Source organism: Crocuta crocuta, unplaced genomic scaffold (genome assembly GCF_008692635.1).
Source record: "Crocuta crocuta isolate KB4526 unplaced genomic scaffold, BGI_CrCroc_1.0 scaffold339, whole genome shotgun sequence".
Classification (NCBI taxonomy): domain Eukaryota; kingdom Metazoa; phylum Chordata; class Mammalia; order Carnivora; family Hyaenidae; genus Crocuta; species Crocuta crocuta.
In genome coordinates, this window is record NW_027530357.1 from 179,436 (window position 1) to 201,937 (window position 22,502).

Consider the following 22,502-nt stretch of genomic DNA (forward strand, 5'->3'; position numbering starts at 1 on the left):
CAGGGTCATTGCATCTGCCATTACCGATTGATGGACAGTAGGCTGCCACTGTTATTCCCTTCTCCCATTGAAAAATAACGTTTGTATTTTACCCATCATACATGTGATACATATTAGCTGTTTCAGGATCAGGGTATTGTTTTTTAAAAAGTTTTGTGCTGTCAAAGCCCCCAGGAGTATGCCTATAGTCAAAGTTGCAATGAGGGAGAGAGCATCTCGGAAAGAGGGTTGGGGCTTGCTGGCATGATTTGGGGGAAGATTTGGGGAAGTATGGCTTTGGTCTTTATTGAATGCTGTCAGGAAGGAGGGTCAACACTGTGACTGGGACTCCATAATTCCTATTTTGGAGGTGGGAAGAATGGAGTGGGGCTAACGCTCTAACTGGTAAAGCAGCAGCAGTGAGTCACATTAGTCAGGATCTGGGGATGTTTGGTCATTTTTGTGTTTTGGGGCAACATTCTTGTTTTTGTCTGTGTTCAGGCATAATTATGGGGTAGTCTTGTTTGTGTCTTGATCCATCAGCCACTGAGTGGCTTTGTCAGATGGTGATGTGCTATGAATAGTTCATGTTCACTGGGAACATCAAAGCCCAGAAAGGAGTGCCAGGCCAGGTCCTGGCCGTCAGGCTGCCTCCCCTTTGCTGAGCCCCGGATCAATGAAAGATTCAGCCCACTCTCGGACATCTTCTCCTGCCAGAGACTTTTACTGTCCAAGAGATGTTTTCTTTGAGTACGCATGTGCCGGCTCCCAATCTCTTTCCTAGGCCTGCTTAAAGCAGTGCGTCCATTTCTTTGAGATGGACATGAGCTGGCAGTACTGATAAGACGGTCATCGGGTCTTGCTGTTTTGGGAGGCGCTAGTACAGGAAGTCTCTATTTTGCAATAACTTGCTTCCAAGGGTTTTTCATGTCTGTTTCATCCTCAGAAACACTTTATAGGAAGTCTCTATTTTGCAGTAACTTGCTTCCAGGCGTTTTAATGGCTGTTTCATTCCCAGAAACACTTTCCTCTCTCCCCCCAACAGGAAGTATCAGGAGTGGTAGCTGGGACCCCAATGAATTGGTAAAAGCTCATTTCACTTGTAGTTCAGCTGAGACGTAGCGCTGTCTGCCTTCCAGTGGTGTGTGGCAATTAGGAGACCGAGAGAGGCCCGGGCAGTGCTCTAAGCTGCGGTCAGATGTGCCCTGGGTGTTCACTTATATGAGGAACAGGCAGGGAGTCCTCATGCCACGACAGCACGGGCTCAGCAGGTGACGCTGGTATATGAGCTTTCTGGCTGGGGTTTGGGCCAGTACCACCTCGCACAGGTTGTTGCCCTACTGGCCTATTCGGCCTCTAATTTTAAGAGAAGCCAGAAATTTGGAACTCTCCCATGTCGTCAACCTTTGGAGCAGTCTTGAAGTTTTCAATGCAGTGTACACTTGGGCCAAGCAAACCACACCTGGAGGCCAGATTCAGCCCAGAGGCTGAAAGAGGTAAACCAGCCCAGGTGCAGTGACCCTGGTGACCGTGTGTCTTCTCCACCGGCAGGAAGAGATGTCAGGAGAAAGTGTGGTGAGCTCAGCGGTGCCAGCGGCTGCTACCCGCACCACTTCCTTCAAGGGCACGAGCCCCAGCTCCAAGTACGTGAAGCTGAATGTGGGCGGGGCCCTCTACTACACCACCATGCAGACGCTGACCAAGCAGGACACCATGCTGAAAGCCATGTTCAGCGGGCGCATGGAGGTGCTCACTGACAGCGAAGGTAAGCCTGAAGGACATCCTTGTTCAGAAGGCAACATTAAATGGCAGGTGCGCTTCGTGTTCTCTCGGTGTACAGGGGCTCTTGGGAGCGTGTAACCGGGAGGACAAATGTAGTCCAGGGTGGGTTGTGAGGGAGGGTTTCCCCAGGGAGGTGACGTGTGAGCTGAGATGTGAAGATGAACTGAGGACACCTGGGTGGGGACTCACAGTCCTGACTTCGTTGTTGATTTGCTGTGTGACTTTGAGAAAGTCACTTGCCCGCTCTGGGCCACAGCTCTGTAAAATGGTGGCTGGACTAGCTGCCCTAATCGGTCCTCTCAAGCGACGATTCTGTGATGTGAGAGTGAAACTCCAGTGTGAGAGAGACACAAATGTGATCCGTGGACCCTTGTCGCCTGGGATGGGGGCCTCACAGAGACTCACAGACCTGGGTTTGGTATCTGGTGATCCTAACGGGGTTGTTTAACCGGTTCCCATTTCCCCATTGGTGATACCCTCCTCATGGAGCTATTGGTGCCTAGTATTCAATAGGTGTATGTTCAGGGCGTGTTTCTTCTTTTTACCTTTTTCTCATGGAAAATCATGTTAGTAAAAGGCGAAGAATTCTTTATAAAGTGACCTTGACCTTACTGCAACTGCTTCCTACCCACCTGGAGCAATCCAAGAGCACTTGGCAAGGGGGGACATTCTTCCCTTGGTTGGGTTCACGAGGCAGGTCACATGAGGCTCACTTCTTTGGCTGGAGGTTCCTTAAGACCTGGCCGGCCCCTCCCTTACCTATCTGAGGTTGGCCTCTGCGCTCCTACCCCTGCCTTCCCCCTTGGTTCCTGGGAAGGTGGGCGGGTTTTGCCACAAGTAGGTGGGATTGGGGACTTAGCCACAGAGTGCAAGCTCTGATCCTACGAGGGAGGAAGCTTGAGCTGGTCGCTAGCGAGGGTATTTCCCCCTGTGTCCTGGAGAAGGCCTGGCTGAGCGGCTGGAGGGTCTGTGTCCCTGAGCTTCCTGTGAGTTTGGTTTTCTGGCCAGGCGTCAGGTGAAGGAGGTTGGAACCCCAGAGCTTCCTTCTGTGTCTCACCCAGAAAGCTCAGAGCTTTTTATGAGTGGGAGGATCCCCTTAGCTGTGCCGCACCCAGCATTGCCCCGGGAGTATTTGTGGAGACTGAGACAATAGCGCCCCAGCTGCCGAAGGAAACAGACCTTATCTGAGAACCCAGGGTCGTGGTAGTTGTTCTTCCGCCCTACCCAGTCTCTGGGGAGGATCAGGAAAAGTGGCAGAGTAGCTTTGGAAGTAGTTAGAGCCCCATCTCCTTGCTGGCCTAATGCCATGCTGTGGAAGAGCCGTCCCCCAGCTCTCAGATCCCCAGCTGGGAGAGACGCGGGGACCACTCCAGGGGTCCCGCTTGGGCCTCCAGACAGCTGCTAGAGGACGTCCTGTCCCCAGTGCTTCCTGGAAAACCCAGCCTGTGCAGGGAAGCAGGGCTGTCTTGGACACTCCAATCTTGGCCGTTTTCTTTGAGCTCTCCCAGCGCTCCAGCCCTTGCCTATCATGAAAAGCTCATAGCACCACATTTTAAAAGCTATGGGACTTAAAAAAAAACAAAAACAAAAACAAAAACTACTGAGTTCAGGGCATGCTGGCTCTTACTCTGGGGGTCCAGCCCCCTGGCCACCTGAGCACGGCAGCCCTCATAAGTCACCTGCCAGCTTTGTGTCCTGTCTCCCAGCCCGCGCCGTGCCAGGCAGGGCAGTCCCGTTGGCCTCTGGTGAGTACACTGCACAGCCTGGCTGGGGGCCTCGGTGTTGCCCCCGGACACACCCTTGCCCTGCATCTCCCAGCTTCACCCTGGGCTTCAGTGAGGTTTGCCACCAATGGGCCAGAACATCCAGAGCGGCTTGGTGAGACCCGCGGACCCAGCACTGCGGCCTGCTGGCCAAGGGACGGGGCTCCAGGGCCGCACAGTAGAGTGTATCGAGCTGCTAGGAATCTGAAGGGTGCCTGAGAGACCGGTTACTTCTGTGGAGGATGTGGGGCCCAGGATGGGTGGTGGACTCGCGCCTGCTTCCTGCCCTTCTGCCTTTTGGAGTTTTGTACCGCTCAGCTCCTAAACAGGGAGGTTTGGAGTGAGAGGGTTTGGGTGTAGGAGTGAGACGGGCCAGGTTTGAGGCCTGGCTCTGTCCCACGGAAACATTCACAGCTAACGTTGATGGAGCGAGCTGTTTCTGTGTGTATCAGCCACTGGGCTAATTTAGGCTCATTTGTCATTTACTAGTTGTAGGACATTGGGCAGGTGACTTTCTCTGTGCCTGTTTCCTCTTTTCAGAGCTGTGAATGGTGATGCATTTCAGGGCTTTACGGGATTGAGGGAGGACACTAACAATAGGAATTTCCTGGTGGAGCTGGGAGCTGTGGGAGACCCCGTAGATGGGCGCTGTTCATTCCCACTTCATCCTGCCGGGATGGGCCGGCCAGGCGGAGGAGGAGCCGTGTACAGGGCTGCGGAGAAGCAAGTCTTACTTAGCACTTGGGGAGAAGTGGCCCCCCTCGGCCTTGGGGACGAGCGCTTTGCACGTTACCCCCAAAGGGTGGCTCTCCTGAGACGGCCGGGACTCTGGCAGTGAGCAGGCCTCTCTCTGACTCCTCCCCAGGAAGGCCCGTGCTGGGAGTGCTGGGACTTTCACCTGACTCCTTGACGCAGATTGATCTGGCGCCTTGCCTTAACAAGGGCTCTGCCTTAGGGCTCGCCTGCAGTTAGTCACCTGTTTGGTCCCTGTTGCTTTGGTACAGTGCCTCCCCAGCCTCCGCTCCCCCCCCCNATGTTCTTGGATTGAGGGAGCGTGTGAACCAGAATGGAGTCATCAGTCTTACTGTCAGCGCACATCTCCTTGAAGGCCAGATGGCCGGCGGGGAAGTCAGGTGTAGTACCTGGTGGCTTCCCTGCCATCTCCAGCCTTCCTGCCCTAAGTTAGAATATACTCTTCTGTAAAATTCTGCAATTCGGTGAGAGCTTGTAAATTGTGATTAGTCAAACAAACCCCCTTGTGCCCCTGATGTGAATCGTTAGGGTCTGGGAGCGAACTGTCAGGAAAGAATTCTTGAGACGTCTTTGGTGCAAAAAACTGGTTTTATGAAAGCACAGGGTCAGGACCCAGGGGCAGGGAGAGCTGCGCTGGGGTTGTGAGGGGTGACTGATTATGCACTTTTAAGTTGGGAGGGGTCAGGAGCAGGGTAAGTCTCTAAGGAATTTGGAAGGAAGGCTTCTAGGACCTTGAGGGGCTGCTGCTAAGGTAAGGTCATTGACTACTATCCCCTAAAACCTTAGGAGACCCTTCAGATGTGTATCAGTGGGCCATGCACTTGGAGGGTGATTCCTCACATGTGTTTGGGGGGTGGAGATGAAGTTTCCAAATGGATTTTTTTTTAAGTGTATTTATTTGTTTTGAGATAGAGCGAGCGCCCTTGCACACGAGTGGCGGGAGGGGGGCGGGGCGGAGAGAAAGGATCCCAAGCAGGCTCTGCACCGTCAGCACAGGGCCCCACACAGGGCTCAGACCCATAAACCATGAGGTTGTGACCTGAGCTGAAACCAAGAGTTCCAGATGCTTGACTGACCAAGTGCCCCAGGAGCCCCCCAAATGGATTTTTATATGTTAACGAGGACTTACAGGATCCAGGCTCCGGGCGGTCTAGGCTAGGGTCAAACTAAGGTTGCCTTGTGCCCCTAGCAAAGGATTAACGTGAGGCAGCTGAGCTCCTGGGGGAAGGTCACCCTGCCTGTCTCAAGTAGCTGTCAGGGGCTACAAGCTATAAGGAGATTTAATTTTTTTCTACATTTCTTTTGCCTTTGTCCTCCACATTACCCCCACTCACACAAGAAATAAAACATTGCCTGGGCCCATGTGGCCCCTCTTTACCTTTTTTGTTTGCCTTCCTCCCATCCAGAGGTAACCAATGGCCTGACTTTGGGGTCACTAAGGGAATTTCAACCTTGGCCGCACAGTGAGTCACCTGGGAGCTGAGTCCTGGGTCCCCCCGTTCCCCTGAGAGCCAAGGGTACTTAGACAGCTGTGGGGCGTCAGGGCTTTGAGGGGCTCTGCGGGGGATTCGGCTGTGCGGCCGGTGGTGAGGGCCACTGATGTGAACGTGGAGTGAATTCCTCTTGCTGTTTCTGTCCCTGCAGAGCTGGTGTGTTTCCCAACAGGTTACAAATGGTGTTACGCTGTTTGTAGCCTCTTTGCCACTGTAGCGTGTGCTCGTGGGATCTAGCTCTGAGTGATACGCAGCCCTGGTCCAAACACTGGGGGTTGTGTTCTGTTGGGGGATGATACCAGAGTTTATGGATCCGTATTCTGGTGAGGGCTGTTTAGATGGCTTCCAGTGTTGCCCTTCTCACACATGCCCTGGCAGGGTGGGCTTGTCCTGGACGGTGCTCCCCGACCTTTGCCACATCGTGGCACACACGGAAAGTCCTATTCTTATTGTGTGAATGAAAAGGCTCTAGAGCCAGGGCCACTGCGTTTACGACCTTGGCTGCCCCCGGGAGTTCTCTCCTGGAGCTTATTTGCAGAAGGGAAACCCGGATGGCATCCTTGGCCTGACTAGGAATCAGCTGTTGTGCCAGTTTACACTCCTCACAGTGGTCTGAATTTTTGCCAACACCCGGCACAGCCGAACCTCTTAATTATTGCCGATCTGAGGGTTATGAGCTGGTGTTCTGTCACGTTTCCTAATTTCTAGTCTGTTGAGCATCTTTTTATGCATATGGGTCATTTGTGTGTCATTGTAGCTGCCTGATTGCATCTTATTTACACATTTTCCTGTTTCCTTTTTTTTTCTTACTGCTTTGTGAAAGTCTATAACCTGGATCCCATTTCTTTGTGATTTTATGCTGTAAATATCTTCTCCCAGTCTGACTTGTGACAGCATTTTTAATGGTGCTTTTTGATATGTCAGAATTTTTACATTGTTTTTTTACATCTAGGTCTTTGATCTATCTCATTGATGCTAAGGCATGGATGACCCCTCCAGGGCACATCTGGCAATGTCCAGAGATCTTTGCTGGTTGTCACAGTTTGGGGGTCGGAGCGCTGCTGGCCTCTGGTGGGTAGCGACCATCGAAGCTGCTAAATACCCTACGATGCACAGGACAGTCCCTCCATAACACAGGATTATCTGGTCCAAAATGTCTCTAGTGCCGAGGTGGAGAAACCCTGCCCCAGACACTCTGGTTCAGGAATGGGGTAGCTTCCTGGACTCTGAATATGTAACAGGTACCTCAGGTGCCTTATGAACAGGCAAGTTTGGGAACCACAAAAATGGTTTAAATAGCTTAGGCTGCTAAGAGAGGTCGGTGAAGCCCGCCACCTCCGGGGGCGGGGGCAGGGAAAGGAGCAAGAAGCAGCACGAGGAGGCAGGCCTTGTTGCCCAGTCCCCTGTCCCTGAGAGAAGCCTACCCCGGGTTACCCCGAAAGTCACTCAGACTCTCCTGCGGGCTGGACTGTGCCCCCTCTGGAAACTGCTACCGCTCTGTCCTCCAGCGATGCTGAAGAGGTGTGTAAGCGGCTCCTTGTTAGAGACCTCATTTGAGTGCTGCCAACAGACCCAGCATTGTGCTGTGTTTCCAATACATTCTCTCAGCGTGCCTTTACGCCAGCCCTGTGGGGTACGAGTTTTAGGACAGAGGTTTGGTGACACACTTGTGTCATCCAGCAAGTAGGCGGCAGAACTGGATTTCCAATGCAGGTCCTTGCCCTTAACCACTAGGCTGTATTGGATCTCCCAGACTGTTCCAGAGCCTTCTGCTCTGCGCCTGCCTGTTCTGCTCTTCAGCTCTGCCGGACGGGCCGCCAGACCCCAGACTGCCCTGACTTGTACACCTTCTAAAATGGCCTGCGTGCTCCATGGTGTCAGGAAAGGTACCCCACAAGCCAGGAGCTGCTGGACTTCCATTTGCTTTTCTACACGCTGGGCATTTGAGCTGTTTCTAAGGGGGTTGATTCTGGCTTTGAAAGCAACTAAAATATTTTAAAATCAAAATGCTAATTGAAACCTCATGGCGCGCGCGCCTCGCTCCTTTGCCCTTATTTGTCCAAAGTATGATTCCTTCACCACAAGCATTTCCTGACAGCATTCTTGAGCTGGCGCCCAATGTCACGGTCTGCCTATTCGTTTATGGAAACTCCGGACTGTCACTTGGATAATTGATTTCAGGGGCCTCTGCTCTTTCCGAGCATCAGAGGCAGAACGTGGACGTTTTCTTCCCGGAGTTGCCGAGTTAAACGTGTTGCCATTTCTCTGAAGAGTGAGATTCTCCTTGTCTTCTCAATTCTGGTGAAAAGGAGCTTTCCTGTGAATTTCTTACTTGCTTTTTGTGATCTAGTCCTGCTTCCCCAGCTTGGAATGTCTCTGAGCCTCTGATGTCATCTGTGGACGATGCAGGGCGAGGAGCCCACTGAAAGAACTGTTGGGAAGACAGCATGGTCCTTCTACCCTTGTCCGCCCCCTGGAGGGAAAGCATTGGATCATCCAGGGTAGGGGAGAGGTCGCAAGCTGGTGGCCTGCAGATAGGTCTTATTTGCCCTAGAGTGGATTAATGACATCTTGCTTTACCGTTATTTAAAAATCGGGAGGTTTCCCAGAGAAACCTGCATTTCTGGCTTCTGTTGGAATGTCAGAGGCTCCCGCGGCCTTGGGCCCACATTCCTGTCTGGCCCTCTCTGCTGGAGCGAGGAAGAGCCCCACCCAGCCCCTCTCTCCAGGGGCAGCTGGCCGGCCCACCTCCACTCACCCCTGCTGCTTGCTCACGGCCCCCAGAGGCCACCGAGCTGTGTGGCAGGAACGACACCCCTGCTTTATTGTCTTAAATGTAGAAAGAAGCGGTGGGATGATGTCCCGCGGTCGCTGTCAGGGTGATGTGATTTACCATGCCTGCGAAGGGCTCTTCCTTCCTTGAAGCCAGGGTTTACCTCCAGGCCACACGTTTGCATTGTGTTTGCCAGCCTGGGAAGGGCGCTTCCCCCTGTGCTCCGGAAACCGTGGCCGCGTGGAGGTGCCAAGTGCAGGCCTCTGGAGGGGCAGGGCCAGACCTTTGACCGGACGGTTGGACTAAGGAGTTTGTAGGACGGGAATACGGAAACGGCCTTCTTTCCAAACTCTCCTGGCGATTGTGGCAAATACCAAGCGGTGCCCTAAAACCCCGAGAGCGCACTTGGCAGGGCCAGGTCTGGGAAGGGGGCGGTGGACAGACCTGTGACTCTGGATATGAAGGAGGTGTCTTTGGTGCTCTGGGCTTTTGTGGGGGGTCAGAGGGGGACGTGGGCCTGGGTGCCGTGGTGTTAGGAGTGGAAGCGTGGGCCCCTCTCCCAGACTGAGCAATAGACGAATTGAAGTGGGACATAAAATTACCAGTTCCTGCTCAGACCCAACTGCCCTGTGCACGGGTGTCCTCTCACCGGTAGTGGGGACAGGAGACCTGCCCTGCGGGCCTGGGAGGGCGCACTCCTCTACTGGCTTCTTTCCAGATCCTCTTGGCCTCTGTTGAGACATAGGAGACTACCACTTCCAGGCTCCAGTCTTTTTTCCTCCTGCAATTTCCACCTTGCCCCGCCCTGCCCTGGGGTATTTGCATTTCTGAAGATGAGTTGTGGAAACCTGGGGGTCCCTAGTAGAGGCATAGCAGACCAATGCCCAGACTCAAGAGGCCATTGAGAAGCCGAAGGAAGGGCTGGCTTGCTGGCCTCAGCTTCCAGGTGCGTCTCACTGTGCCTGGTTCTGATCAGCAATCACCTCATTTTGCCACAGTTAGTGAAAGCGAGTTCTGTCTCCCTGTGTTACACTCAGCTGCCTGAGGCGGGGTCTGTCGGGCTCACCGTCTCCCCTGTGGGTCGCTGTCACTAGGCAGTAAGGGCCTGTTTGNGGCAGCAGGGGTCCCTCTTGGGAGTCAGAGGCTGTGGTCTTCTGCTTCCTTAGAAATGGCTCTGTCATTTGACGGTCTGAAAGCATCGTGGAAAGAGGGAGTAGGTATTTTTACCTCTCTCTTTTTCCCAATCATTGGGGTGTGGTCATTTGGTCCCATTTTATCCAGGTTTTGTGCACTCTTGGGTTGTCCAAGGGACATCTGAGGGATTTTTGAGAGTACTTTAGAAACCTGCTTTTAGACCCCACAGTCCTGGCATCCACGAGAGCCTGGGACAGATGAGTGCGTGGTTGTGGTGGCCTCCAGCTAGCAGGGCCAGAGATCACTGCGGTGCTTCCCAGGCAGGACTCAGTCAGCCCTTTGCTGACAGCTCGGGAGGACTGGGGGGGCTGTAGCCCCCGTGCGGTCCTGCTCTTCTCTGCGAGGGGGAGGAAGCCAAGAGACACCCCAGTCCTCGGAACCTTCCAGGAGATGTGTGCCCATGTAACTAGGCTCTCCCTTTGTCCTTGTGCCGCCGCAGGCTGGATCCTTATCGACCGGTGTGGGAAACACTTCGGCACGATACTCAACTACCTTCGTGACGGCGCGGTCCCCTTGCCCGAGAGCCGCCGGGAGATCGAGGAGCTGTTGGCAGAAGCCAAGTACTACCTGGTCCAGGGCCTGGTGGAAGAGTGCCAGGCAGCCTTACAAGTAGGTATCCCCCTTTCTCCCCAGAAGGGTGGGGAGGTGCTGGGCCCGCCTGCCTTTTTCTTTTTCCTCCTCTGCAAAATGGGGGCAGTTCCTCCCTCACTGAGATGTGCGAGTTCACAGGTAACCCTGGAGCTTCTCTCTCCTTGGGTTGGGGACCCCATAGCGGCTTCCCAGTAACCCTTCGGCCACCTAACTGCACTAAGTCGCTGTCGTGCTGGGTCACCTCGTATGTACAGTGAACCCCTTCAGTACTGAGCTTTGGGATGTAAAACTTGATCAGTTTTCTGGACCCATCTTGGGACTTACTCTTACTCCACCAGTCACTGTTGGAAGCCTCGGATAATCTCTGCAGACTCAGACACCCCTTACTCCTCAGCTGGACCTGGGTTAGGACCACTGGAGTCAACTCTGGTGATAGCAGAATTCCTATAAGACCAGAATGCCCCTAGACCTAGCCAGCGGTCATTTATTTCAAACAAAGTTCCAACATGGCAGAGGATCCGAAGAGTCCCTTCATGTTGCCACAGGAGTTGGATCTGTATACATGAGGCTCTTGTCGGTCGGTGCCTCCCTCAGGCTCAGACGTCTGTCTGGCCCTCCACTCAAACAGTACCCATACTGCCTAGCTCCTTGAGGAGCTGTTGTTTCTATGCACCACCTCTACCTGAGAGTCTGTGAACTCGCTGTAAATCTAACCAAATACCGTAGCCTTTAATTTTTATGTTTTTTTAACGTTTGTATGTTTATTTTGAGAGAGAGAGAGAGAATGCACGCGTATGTGCATGAGAGAGAAAGGGTCAGAGAGAGGGAGAGGGAGAATCCCAAGAAGGTTCTGCACTATCAGTGCAGAGCCTGACTCGGGGCTCAACCTCACAAACCATGAGATCATGACCTGAGCCGAAGTTCAGAGTCAGGTGCTTAACTGACTGAGCCACCCAGGCACCCCTCATTTTTCTGTTTGTGGAAGTAATGTATGTACATCATATCTTTCTCCTCTGTTAATTCTTTCCATACCTCTGTTTACTTTCAGATTTCTTCCACTGCTGTTTATTGACATTTCAGTTTTCAACATCATCTATTGGTGTTGCTATACAACAGTTAAGTTTTTGCTCATGCACTACCACCAACCACTACCAAACTTAGGTTTTAACTTTAACTTTGGTTAAATCAGTATTCAGAGTTTACATTGCAATGTCTAAATATTGTTAACAGTTGAGCCACAGAGTATACAGTGAAGATTTTTATTGTGCCGCTTTTCGGTTTGCCAGAGTTAGTGACTGCCTCATTGTTTTGTCTGCTTGGTTTTCGAAGTACGTACCTCTGTTTCATCCCTAAATGGTCAGAAAGGTCGGTCTCCTATTGGTGTGTTTAGACACACCAGTGAATCGGTTTCATCTTTGTCTTAGAGACACGCCCTCCAGGTTCCCTTTCTGTTAGTGTTTCTGTTAGTGTGAAGTTAAACCTCTAGGACTGACCTCCTCCCAGTTTCTGTCACTTTTACCTTTCTGTTCTACTTTCTCAGAGGTTTTCTTCAATTTTATCTTTTCAACTCTTCTAACTTTTCATTCCTATGATCATATTTCTAATTTCCAAGAGCATTTTCATGTTCTCTGAGTGCTGTCTTATATAGAACACCAATCTTATTTCATAGGATTCCCTATGTGCTCTTCATCTGATAATACTATTTGAAGTTTTCTTTCTGCGCCTGCATCGTCGTGCTCCTTCCCTTCCCTTTTCTCTTTGTTTTGGTTTCAGTCTCATGGTTGAGAGGCTTTCTGCATGTAATCTGATGATCTTTGGTCTGTTAAAATTGAAGAGCAGGGTTCTGAAAAGCTGTGTGTGCGTGGGTGGGCCTCATCCAGCAGGTGTCAGGGCTTCAGTGGTGGATGAAAAGGCTCTTTCCATGGGAATCCCCAGTGTCCAATCTGTAAGCCTTTTCCTGGACAGATCGGTTCCCTGTGGAGGAATCCTCCACTCCTGCCTGGTGGGTATAAGCCTGACTGGCCGTCTTCTGCGATCTGAGTGGAGGAACGAGTTAGGGGCTGGGGCTCACTGTTAAGTGTGTCGACCGTTTGCTTAATCCCCCTGTTTTTAGTAGAGCTGCTCAGCCCTGTCCTCACCCATACAAACTGCTCCAGGAAGGTAGACCTTTCTTCCGCCAGGGGAAGAGGATATATTTGGGGAGTGTGGGGTCTCACCGGTGTTTCTGCTGACTGGTTGACAGTCCTTTGCTCTGGCCCTGTGCCCACCAGCCTTCAGGGCTGTTCTTTGAAAATCTCCAGATTCTTTCCCATTTGCTGATGCAGATTTCAGCTTTCTCTTTCTCCTCAGTTCTTCCTCATCTGCTCCCCAGCCTCAGATTTTTGACATCTTTTGTCTGCTGACCTCCCCTCTCCCGTTCTTCTCCTTGTAGGCTTATACTTTCTAAGTTCTTGCACGGCTGTTGCAGCTGGGCGTTAGGTGTTTTGACACTATCATATTTCATCTGCTGTGTTTAGTTTCTTTTTTTTTTTAATGTTTTTTAATGTTTTATTTATTTCTGAGAGAGAGAGACAGCGTGAGCAGGGGAGGATCAGAGAGAGAGGGAGATACAGAATCTGAAGCAGGCTCCAGGCTCTGAGCTGTCAGCACAGAGCCCGACGCAGGGCTCGAACCCACGAACCGTGAGATCATGACCTGAGCGGAAGTCGGGCACTTAACCGACGGAGCCAACTGACTGTCCCTAGAGTTTATTTTCAAGTGGCTCCCTGGGCGGTGGAAATGTGTTCTCATTGTTAGGATTTACTGAGCACCCTGACCAAAGAGCAGACCTACTAGAGAACTTGACTCTCGGCCGTCTCCCCCTCCCCCTAATTCACTGGTGGTAAGAATCCTCCTCTCTTCCCAGTACTGGCGGCCCCATCTTCCCTCGCCAGAGCCCGCCTTTACCCAGCAGGCCAGCTTAACTAATCCGATGCTGGGCAGGCCTCCTAGGCTGAAAGCATGTTTTGTTCCAGCAGAACAAAGATACTTATGAGCCTTTCTGCAAAGTTCCCGTCATCACCTCATCCAAGGAAGAGCAGAAACTTATAGCGACTTCAAATAAGGTACGTTGGAAGCTCCCCTGTGGCGTTTCTTTGGCTGCTGAAGTCACGACTAAGTTTTAAAATGGAAACCTATGTAAGTGCCTGAGCAAGGGCTGAGAAGGGGTGAAGAGTGGGAACCCAATCCCCCNTCAGCTGCCTCTGGGCCTGGTGACAGGGCCCAGCCCCACGGGAAGCCCGTGTCCTCTGTGCCTCCACTCCAAGTGATTCTCTTCTTTCTTTTTTAAAACAACCTGCAGCCGGCTGTGAAGCTGCTCTACAACAGAAGTAACAACAAATACTCGTATACCAGGTAAGGTGTCAGTGGGGAAAGCTGTCCACACTCGCCAGGAAAGCTTCCCACACTTGCCACACGGACCCAGCCCCTCTTTTACCTTCCAGGGAGGCTGGCTGTCTGTACCTCAAAAGTGCCCAGGGTGACAGATGACAGGAGATTGAATTCACACACACACTTTGAAAGTATATAATTCAGTGATGTTTAGTGTATTTACAGACTTGTTCAGCCCTCGCCACGCCCCTACTCTGTGAACATTCTCATCACCTTAGAAAGAAGCCCAGTGTCAGTCACTCTTCACCACCACCCCCCCAACCCTTGGCAGACACTGCCCTCTGCTTGTGTGGATTTGCCTGCTCTGGACCCTTCCTGTAAATGGGCTTGTACGATATGTTGCCTTTTGTGACGGGCTTCTTTCACTTAGCTTGTTACAAGGTCATCCTTGTGTATCAATCCTGCTTTCCTTTTTATGGTGAATAATACCCCATCCTGTGGGTAGCCCCTGCGTGTTGTTGATCCGTTCATCAGTTGATGTGTGATCAGGGTTTCTGCTTTGGGGGGGGGGTGGCATCATGAACACTGCTAATGAACGCTCATAGCACATTCGTTACATACATTGCTGTGTGGACAGAGATTTTCATTTCTCTTAGGTGTACCTAGGAGCGGAATTGCTGGGCCCCGTGGCAACCCTAGCTGTAGTCATTTGGGTGCCAAACTGTTTTTCCAAAGCACCTGCACCATTTCACATTCCCACCGGCAATATATATAGGTTTCTAGACTGCCTTCTGGCTCTTGGGACCATGTGGTCCCAGTTGTAGGGGGTCTAATGAGGTTACTCAAGACCCAGAAATTAACCCAAGATGAAGAGTGTCCCTTGTGTAGTCCCGTCCTGTCACTCGCGGGGCTCCCCCCACCTGGTGCCTGTGCCACAGGCCCCGAGATTTTCACGTTTCATTCCAGCTGCAGCAGAGCCCAGCCTGGCGGCCCCTCTGGCATGCTGGTTAGGAGCATGGGCTTAGGGGCTAGAGCTGTCTCTCTTGAGGCCTGGCTCTGACATGTTGGCCTTGGGCAGTTACCCGTTTTCTGCGGCCCTCCCTTTCCTTCGTGGAGCAGTGGGGACTGCAGTGCTCTCCTCCTGGGGTCCTCGGGAGGTTGAAACGGGATGGGAAACACAGCTGCCGATAGGACCAGCCTGAGGTCACCTTACCAAATGCTCTTTTGCAGCAATTCTGACGACAATATGTTGAAAAACATAGAGCTCTTTGATAAGCTCTCTCTGCGCTTTAATGGAAGGGTCCTGTTCATAAAGGACGTCATTGGGGATGAAATCTGCTGCTGGTCCTTTTATGGGCAGGGCCGCAAGATCGCCGAGGTCTGCTGTACCTCCATCGTCTATGCCACTGAGAAGAAACAGACTAAGGTAAGCGCTTCCAGGGAACGGCTCTGAGTGGCCCATCTGAAATGCCACTTCCCTTTCCCTTGAGCAAAATAGACCTAAGAAGGGAAAGGCTTTGAAAACGCTTTCCTTGCTGCACTACGACCACTCATTGTGAAAACACTCATTGTCTGATGGGCCCTGGAGAGTCCCCTGTAGGCCTTGGAGAAACAGAATGGCACTTCCGTTCTGATGGTTAGCAACTAGGGACGGTCCTATGGCACCTAAGTCCCTTGGCTGTAAACGTCGATTCAGATGTAGCCTCGTACCACTGTCACCCTGCCACCTGCATTGACTCCTGCCGGTGATGGGTCAGTGTTCCGCAGCACCACCATTTCCCCCCAGCGTGGCCCCACCCCATCTCAGTCATCAGAGGAATGGTGATACCTTCAAGAGCTTGACCTTGGCTTTCTAGTCATGACCTACGACTTCTGCCATCGGTCTGCCCTCCTCTGGCCCACTGACCTGGAGTGGCCCCGCACCCACACGGGGCCTGCTTGGCATCCCGTAGCGCCCAGGTTTGTTGGCTTCCTTCTGAGCACACCACTTCCTGACTCTGGAGTCTGTGGACCTACTTCTGTATCTTCCTCTACAAACCAGCAATACCGCTGGGTGTGGTTGGAGATCTGGTCCTCTGTTAACCGAACTTGGCTCCCTGGAGGTCTTCTGCTTGCTTACCCTTCTTGGGCTCTGCAGCATGGTTTTCTTCCTCTTTTCAAAATACACATCTCCCAGTATACTCTGTCACTTCCTTCAGAACCTTGCTAAGGGAATCCCAATTCCCAGGGACCTGCGGTGGGTCTGCCTCACAGGTTTTCACACACAAGACTGTAGGTCACCCAGTCAGGTGCCCGTCCTCACTGAGGCCCCGGGAGCACACAGTTGTGTGGGATTCTAGAGCTAGCCTCCAAAGAAAGGGCAGAACATGAGACCACAGAGTAGAAACCAGAGTTGTAAACGTTTATTTTTTTAACTTTTTAATTTTCTTTTAATGTTTTATTTATTTCTGAGAGAGAGAGAGGCAGTGTGAGCAGGGGAGGGTCAGCGAGAGAGGTAGACACAGAATCCGAAACAGGCTCCGGGCTCTGAGCTGTCAGCACAGAGGCCGACGCAGGGCTCGAGCCCCTGAACTGTGAGATCATGACCTGAGCTGAAGTCGGACACTTAACCAACTGAGCCACCCAGGCGCCCCTTTTTTAAACTTTTAAAACATTTTGTCATTGGTATTTGGAATATGTCTTGAAAGATGGATACTAGTTAAAGGTAGCTAAGGAGGGAAAACCCCTAAGGTTTCTTTTTCTTTCAAAGGTAGCAGGGAGATCAGAGTCTCTCACTTCCCTTTACCACATCGGCAAGACACCTGCCTCCTTTCTCCTGCGTACTGTTCTTTAGAGCCATAAATTCCATTTATAATCAGCTTCCCCGCCTTGTCAGTTGGTTTTGTTATATGCACAGGTTGCCTTTGCCCTTGGATATTAACAGGATGACCATCATATTAATCTGATTAAGCTTCAAAATACTGACTTTATGTTTTTAGATTTCAGCAGGGAACAAAGGATTCAGAGGTCTCCTGACCTGATCCCAACCATTTATAGCTTAGCCAACAGGTTCTGGAGCGAGCTTGTGCTTGTGTTTTTGAAATTGGCTAGAGGCAGGGATTCAGGTGGCCGGCCTGGGCCCCTAGCCACGGCCCCCTTTGCTCCTGTCCCCAAGGTCTCCTTCCCTTCTTCAGGGGAAACACATGCCTGGATTTCCAGGGGGTTTATGTGGGGCCATGGCTGTCCCTGCGGGAGCAGGTACCTTCTAGCCCACACCTTCGGGACTGTGCTTTGGAGCTGACGTTCGTATTTTGTTGTTTCAAGTAACTATACTGATGTTCCTTTGGGGGTTTTTTGTATAATTGTGATCTTTCTTGGTACAATCTTCCAAGTGCTTTACTAATTCCTTTAATCGTTTAACTGTCTTTTGTGGTTAAGCCGGAAAGGGTTTGGCTTGCTGAAATTAAAGTTTAAGCAGATAGTTAATACATATGTTGTCCATTTGGTTCTCGATTCTGACTCACTAGGGACTTGGTGTTAATAGAGCACAGAGCTGTGCCCTTGATTGGTCTTCTTTGTTCTGTTGTTCAGACTGTTACTTCTGTTGCTCTGTCTTCAAGTTCACGGACTCTGTCATCCCCATTCTGTTATTAAGCTCTTCCAGTAAGTTTGTGTGTATGTGTGTTTATCTTGGTTATTGTATTTTTCAGTAACATGATATCTTTTATCTTCTGTTTCCTTACTGAAGCCTATGTTTGCATTTGCTTTAAGCGAGTTCACCCTTCCTTGTGGGGACGTTTTTGTAATAGCTGCTTGCAAGTCTCCGTCAGATTAATTCCAGCATCTTGTGTCCTGGACGTGGTGTCTGTTGATTCTGTTTGCCCTCAGGAGTTGAGATGTTTCTGGTTGTTCGTTGATGTGAACTTTCAATTGTATCCTGGATATTCCGAATGTTAGAGGGCTTTAGAGTTTGTTTATTTTTAAAACAATTTTTTAATGTTTTATTTATTTCTGAGAGAGAGAGACAGTGTGAACAGGGGAGGGTCAGAGAGAGAGGGAGACACAGAATCTGAAACAGGCTCCAGGCTCTGAGCTGTCAGCACAGAGCCTGACCTGGGGCTCAAGCCCATGAACTATGAGATCATGACCTGAGCCAAAGTTGGACACTCAACCGACTGAGCCACCCAGGCACCCCAAGCCTGCTTAGGCTCCTTTGTGCTCCCCACCCCTCCTCCCTCTCAAAAATGAAAAAAAAATTTTTTTTAATTTCTTTTAGTGTTCATTTATTTTTGAGACAGAGGGAGACAGAACATGAGCGGGGGAGGGGCAGAGAGAGAGAGACACACACAGAATCTGAAATAGGCTCCAGGCTTTGAGCTGCTGGCACAGACCCTGATGTGGGGCCCGAACTCATGGACTGTGAGATCATGACCTGAGCTGAAGTCAGGCGCTTAACTGACTGAGACACCCAGGCGCCCCTTTAGAGCTTGTTTAAATCCTAAAGAGAACATTTATTTTTTTTTTTTTTTTTTTTTATTGTTTTAGTAGCAGTGTACCCACTTGGGTTCAGGTCACAAGTTCCAGCCAGCTGTGGGTTGCGGTTCCAATGGCAGTCCAGTTTGCAAAGCCTTCAGGTCTGAGCCGCACTGAGGTCCAGTCGGTGTCTGCGGCAGCGCTCTGTCCCATGGCTCAGTTCTGTGCGTGCTGTCGAGGGACAGACTGGCAGCCGGGCTCAGGCCCAGGGGCTCACGCACAACCTCAGGCAGCTGCTTTCCCGAGCGCCCCTCCTGCACAATCGTTTGGTGCTTTCTGCTTCCCTGGGGCTCCCCCTTTTCAGTCACCTGATCAGAAGGCTGGGCTTCAGTTCCCCACTCTGCCACACCACCTGCGGCTTTACCCTGCCCTGGAGCCAAGTGGCATGAAGAAGCTAGAGGAAAACCGTAGCCCAGATTTGCTACGTCCTGATGAGACCACAGTTCTCCTAATTTGAAAGGAAGGTTCCCCTTCAGAATTTGGACTCCCCAGGCTCCAGCTGTTGGTGCTACAAGATGTGGGGTGGAGTGGGTTTGGGGGGCAAGGGGATGGGGGAAAGAAAAAGGGAAACCGAGAACTTTCCTCCACTCTCTGGGCATTGGGAGACTCTGGTGACCCCTCTCGAGCTCTCTGAGCTGAGGCCAGTTTCGGGGTCACAGGCCGCATTGACCTCCCTCTGGACAGTCCTGGTGGGGGAGAAGCCATAAACTCACTCCTAGTTAGAGGCCTCTCCACACTGGTCTGTCCCCCCAACCTGGCCGCCATGATTCCTGTCCCAGCCCTCGGCCACCGCGCACTCCCTCTCCTGGTCGTGTGGCCTCCGTGGGAAATACAGAGTGGAGTGCACTCTCCCCATTTCTCTCAGAACCTCCGAATCCTGCCCTCGAAGGCCAGGTCTCTGAGTCAGGTGCCCGGGACCCGCTTGTGCAGCCCCCACCCTGGTTCGTGGCGCCGTAGCCCCGAGGGCAGGCACAGAGCTTCACCACACAGGAGGGGTCGTGTCCTTTCCGGCTGTCCTTGCTCGGAGAGGACCGCCTTAAAGGCCGCTCTGAGGCGGGGAGCAGCTGCAGGAGAAGAGGTCTGGGGTTAGGAGAAACTTGCTGGAAACGACCTCACTGGTTCGTTGCGCTGTTACGCTCCCAGATGTGGAGGGATCTCCTATGTTAGGGGCAAGCAAAAGGTGAAGGGTGTGTGGTGGGTCACCTTTCGTGTGTTCTAAAGCGTGTGAATGTGTGTGTGTAGACGCACGTTTATCTGCACCGCATCCCTTTTCTTTCGTGTTGTGTCAAGTGCTGCGTGTAAGCATTGCCTATTGAAAACAAAAACTGCTTTAACAAGGACGCCTTAAACGGTATTCCCGGGGCCCGATGGGGCCAGTGGCCCTGCCCAGCAGCCCCAGGAGGTAGCAGGGGTGTTGTGTGGGGGTGTGTGTGATGCTAACCTACCTGCCTTGTGTGTTGTGGGGATGCAGGTGGAGTTCCCAGAGGCCCGGATTTATGAGGAGACCCTCAATATCTTGTTGTACGAGGCCCAGGACGGCCGAGGACCTGACAACGCGCTCCTGGAGGCCACGGGCGGGGCGGCCGGCCGCTCCCACCACCTGGACGAGGACGAGGAGCGCGAGCGCGAGCGCATCGAACGTGTGCGGCGCATCCACATCAAGCGGCCGGATGACCGGGCACACCTCCACCAGTGAGCGAGCGAGCGAGCCAGCCGCCTCCCACCTCCCTCCTCCCCTGCTCTTCACTCTGACTCCTGCGGGCTCCGGGCGCCTTCCACTTTCCCCGGAGGCTCAAGATACTTTTGTAATAAGCCAGATGATTATTTTGATATTTTTTGACCAGGTGACTGTCTGTCCCCAGGCGAATGCACCCTAGTTCTTGAGCAAGCCGAGTCCAAGATCTCCCCCTTCCGCGGGAATCGGGGACTCCTTGGAGCCAGGCTTTCTGGGTTCTCGGAGAAAAGTATGAATGGGTGTGAAGAGGATGTGAGAAATGTCGTTTGCGCTATTTATTTTTGTGGGTGTGGACTACCTATTTGAACTTCGGGGTGGCATTCCCTTGGGGTTCAGTTGGACAGCTCCAAGGGGGATCCTGCCTCGGTGGCCACCAGAGGTTCCCGTGAGCATCCTTTTTGGTTGTGTTCCCCTCCCCCAAGCACACTGGCTGTTGGCTCCTGTGTGCTAGCTGCGCAGCCGCCCGGTGTTTTGCTGAAAGCCCTTCGGCAGCAGGATTTTGCGTCTATAGCTTACTGGTAAATGATTGCAGTTTGTGGCGTGGAAGATAGGACTCATGAGCTCCGTGCCTCTCACTTGGCCTGGCCTGGCTCTGGGTGCCCCGCTCTGGGGCAGGGGCAGGCCTGTTGCCACCTGGGCTGACCTGTGGGGACCCCACATGCCTGGCCAAGGGCAGAACTGTCCCTGGCACGGAGGGCTGGAGTCCCGGCCCCTTCCCGCCCCTTCCCCCTGCCCTCCCTGTTGGCCAGCTCCATGCTGGGAAGGCCGTCCGGCCTGGTTCCAGGTGAGCTCACACCCCACTGCTTCCTGGGATCCCTTCCTCTGCCTTCGGCCTTCTTCTCTGTTAACTGGGCTCACTGTCTCAAGTAGAAGCCCTGCCTTTTGCTTAGAAAGCAGACGTGGCCCGGCCCTGTCGCCTGAGCCTGGCATCCAGGCAGGAAGCCCACCCCCACCAGCAATCTCCGGGCACCTGTCCCCCGGAGATCCCCTTCATGTCTTTGCCTCTGATTTTTACAGTGTGGCCACAGTGAGCAGGAGCGCAAGGCTGTGCAGATCCTTTGTGGTCCGGTTACGAGTGTGTGTTCGTGTTTAAGGGACGTGTGCGACTGTGGAGGGGACGTGTGCTTGTGGGGCGCAGGGGGCCAGCACTGGAGCCCGGCCGTCCGCACAGTTGCTTCTGCAGGACGGACGTTCTCGGTGCCCTACCTCCCAGTCTCCTCTGCGCCCGTGAAGGGACAGAAGCGCGTTGTGGCTGATGTGGCTGCGACTAGATTAGGTAGAGTAGTTAGAGGGGAACGTGAGCGCGTGTGAAGGAATGGATGGGATTTGTCTGCTTTTCAAGGGAAATGTAACTGTTTTATACCAAAGGTGTTAACGTGGGCAGCCTTTGACACCGTGTATTCCAAAAAAACGAGTTTCTATTTTGAAATGGTTTTTATGGCTTAGGCTTTGCACCTGCTGCCCTTCTCAGGACAGTCATAGGCCTTTATTTTGTATCCAGCAGCAAAGCCTCCAATAAAACTCTCAATCTTGACTGAACCTAAAAATCATGTATGGGGGGTCGATGCTTTTTAAACTGTTGTGTGTAGGAAACTTTCCTACCAGGCCCTTTGGATTTTCTTAAGTGCACAGGAAAGGGGGCTTAGACACGGTTTCGTAAATATTTTATATACCGTTTCAGTTTTAAACACCAACCCTGGCATTTGGGTTGAACTTTTTTTAGAAAGTTAAAGCAAATGTCAGTTCTGACATTTTCTGTAGGAATGGAAAAGCCATCCTATGAATTGTTTTTTAAAATCTTTCTGTGAAGAGTAAGTCTGTGGAACAATCGGATTTGTTTGGGTGTCTACACTGTCTGAGCTCATGTTTCTGGCAGTCTCTACACTTTTCCTACACTTGTTCGTTCTGAGTCTTTGCTTTCCTGGGATCGGAACAGGTTCCTGAGACATTCCGCGCTGAAGGATTCCGTGAGCTGCGTAGCCAGGAGCTGACAGGAAGCATTGGCTGGTCCAAGCTCTGTTGGCAAATGTATTCTACAAGGAACTGATTTTTATGTGAGCATGAAGGGCAAACAAAGGTCAATAGTTATACGGGAGAACCATCTAAGTAAAAACGCTGGCCTGAGATGCCGTCAAGTGTTTTATTACATTGTAAGAGCTTACAGTTAAAGTAGAACAGTTCTGGGTCCCTTGTCATCAAGAAGTCCTTGTCTGTGGGGCCCGGGGGCCTGTGCCTGTGACAATCTGGAGTAGCCTCTTCTGTCCCCTCCCCCTGCCCCCAGGTCAGCAGAGGAGCAGCCTGGCCAAGGAGCAGGGACCCCACCCTCGGCTTGTGCGTGCTCACCCGCACCCCACAGTGGCAGCTCGGGCCCCAGGTGTCCGCACCGCTCTGCCCTCCTTTAGGGCTCCACCCAGCGTCACTGTAGCGCACCTGTGTGTCACTAACCTTGCTCTCTGTGCTACGGGAAAAAATGCTGTAAACATTAGAAGTAGTCACTGTGTGTTGTACAAGCATCTGTGGACGTGTGAAATAAAAGTTACGTCATGCTTCTGTTGAAA

At 52.1% G+C, this 22,502-nt stretch overlaps 1 protein-coding gene across 2 annotated transcripts in view; it reads left to right on the plus strand.

The window, feature by feature from the left end:
• KCTD10 (potassium channel tetramerization domain containing 10) overlaps positions 1-22,502 on the plus strand; it is a 27,123-nt gene extending 4,621 nt beyond the window's left edge. Inside the window, exons 2-7 of one of the 2 annotated variants that reach the window (XM_077765948.1) lie at positions 1,531-1,744; positions 10,177-10,346; positions 13,343-13,432; positions 13,669-13,721; positions 14,928-15,123; positions 19,681-22,502. In XM_077765948.1, the coding sequence (XP_077622074.1) occupies positions 1,531-1,744; positions 10,177-10,346; positions 13,343-13,432; positions 13,669-13,721; positions 14,928-15,123; positions 19,681-19,905 (948 nt within the window). In that variant the 3' untranslated portion in view covers positions 19,906-22,502. The remainder of the gene's footprint in view (positions 1-1,530; positions 1,745-10,176; positions 10,347-13,342; positions 13,433-13,668; positions 13,722-14,927; positions 15,124-19,680) is intronic. The other variant, XM_077765949.1, reaches the window with a different exon arrangement.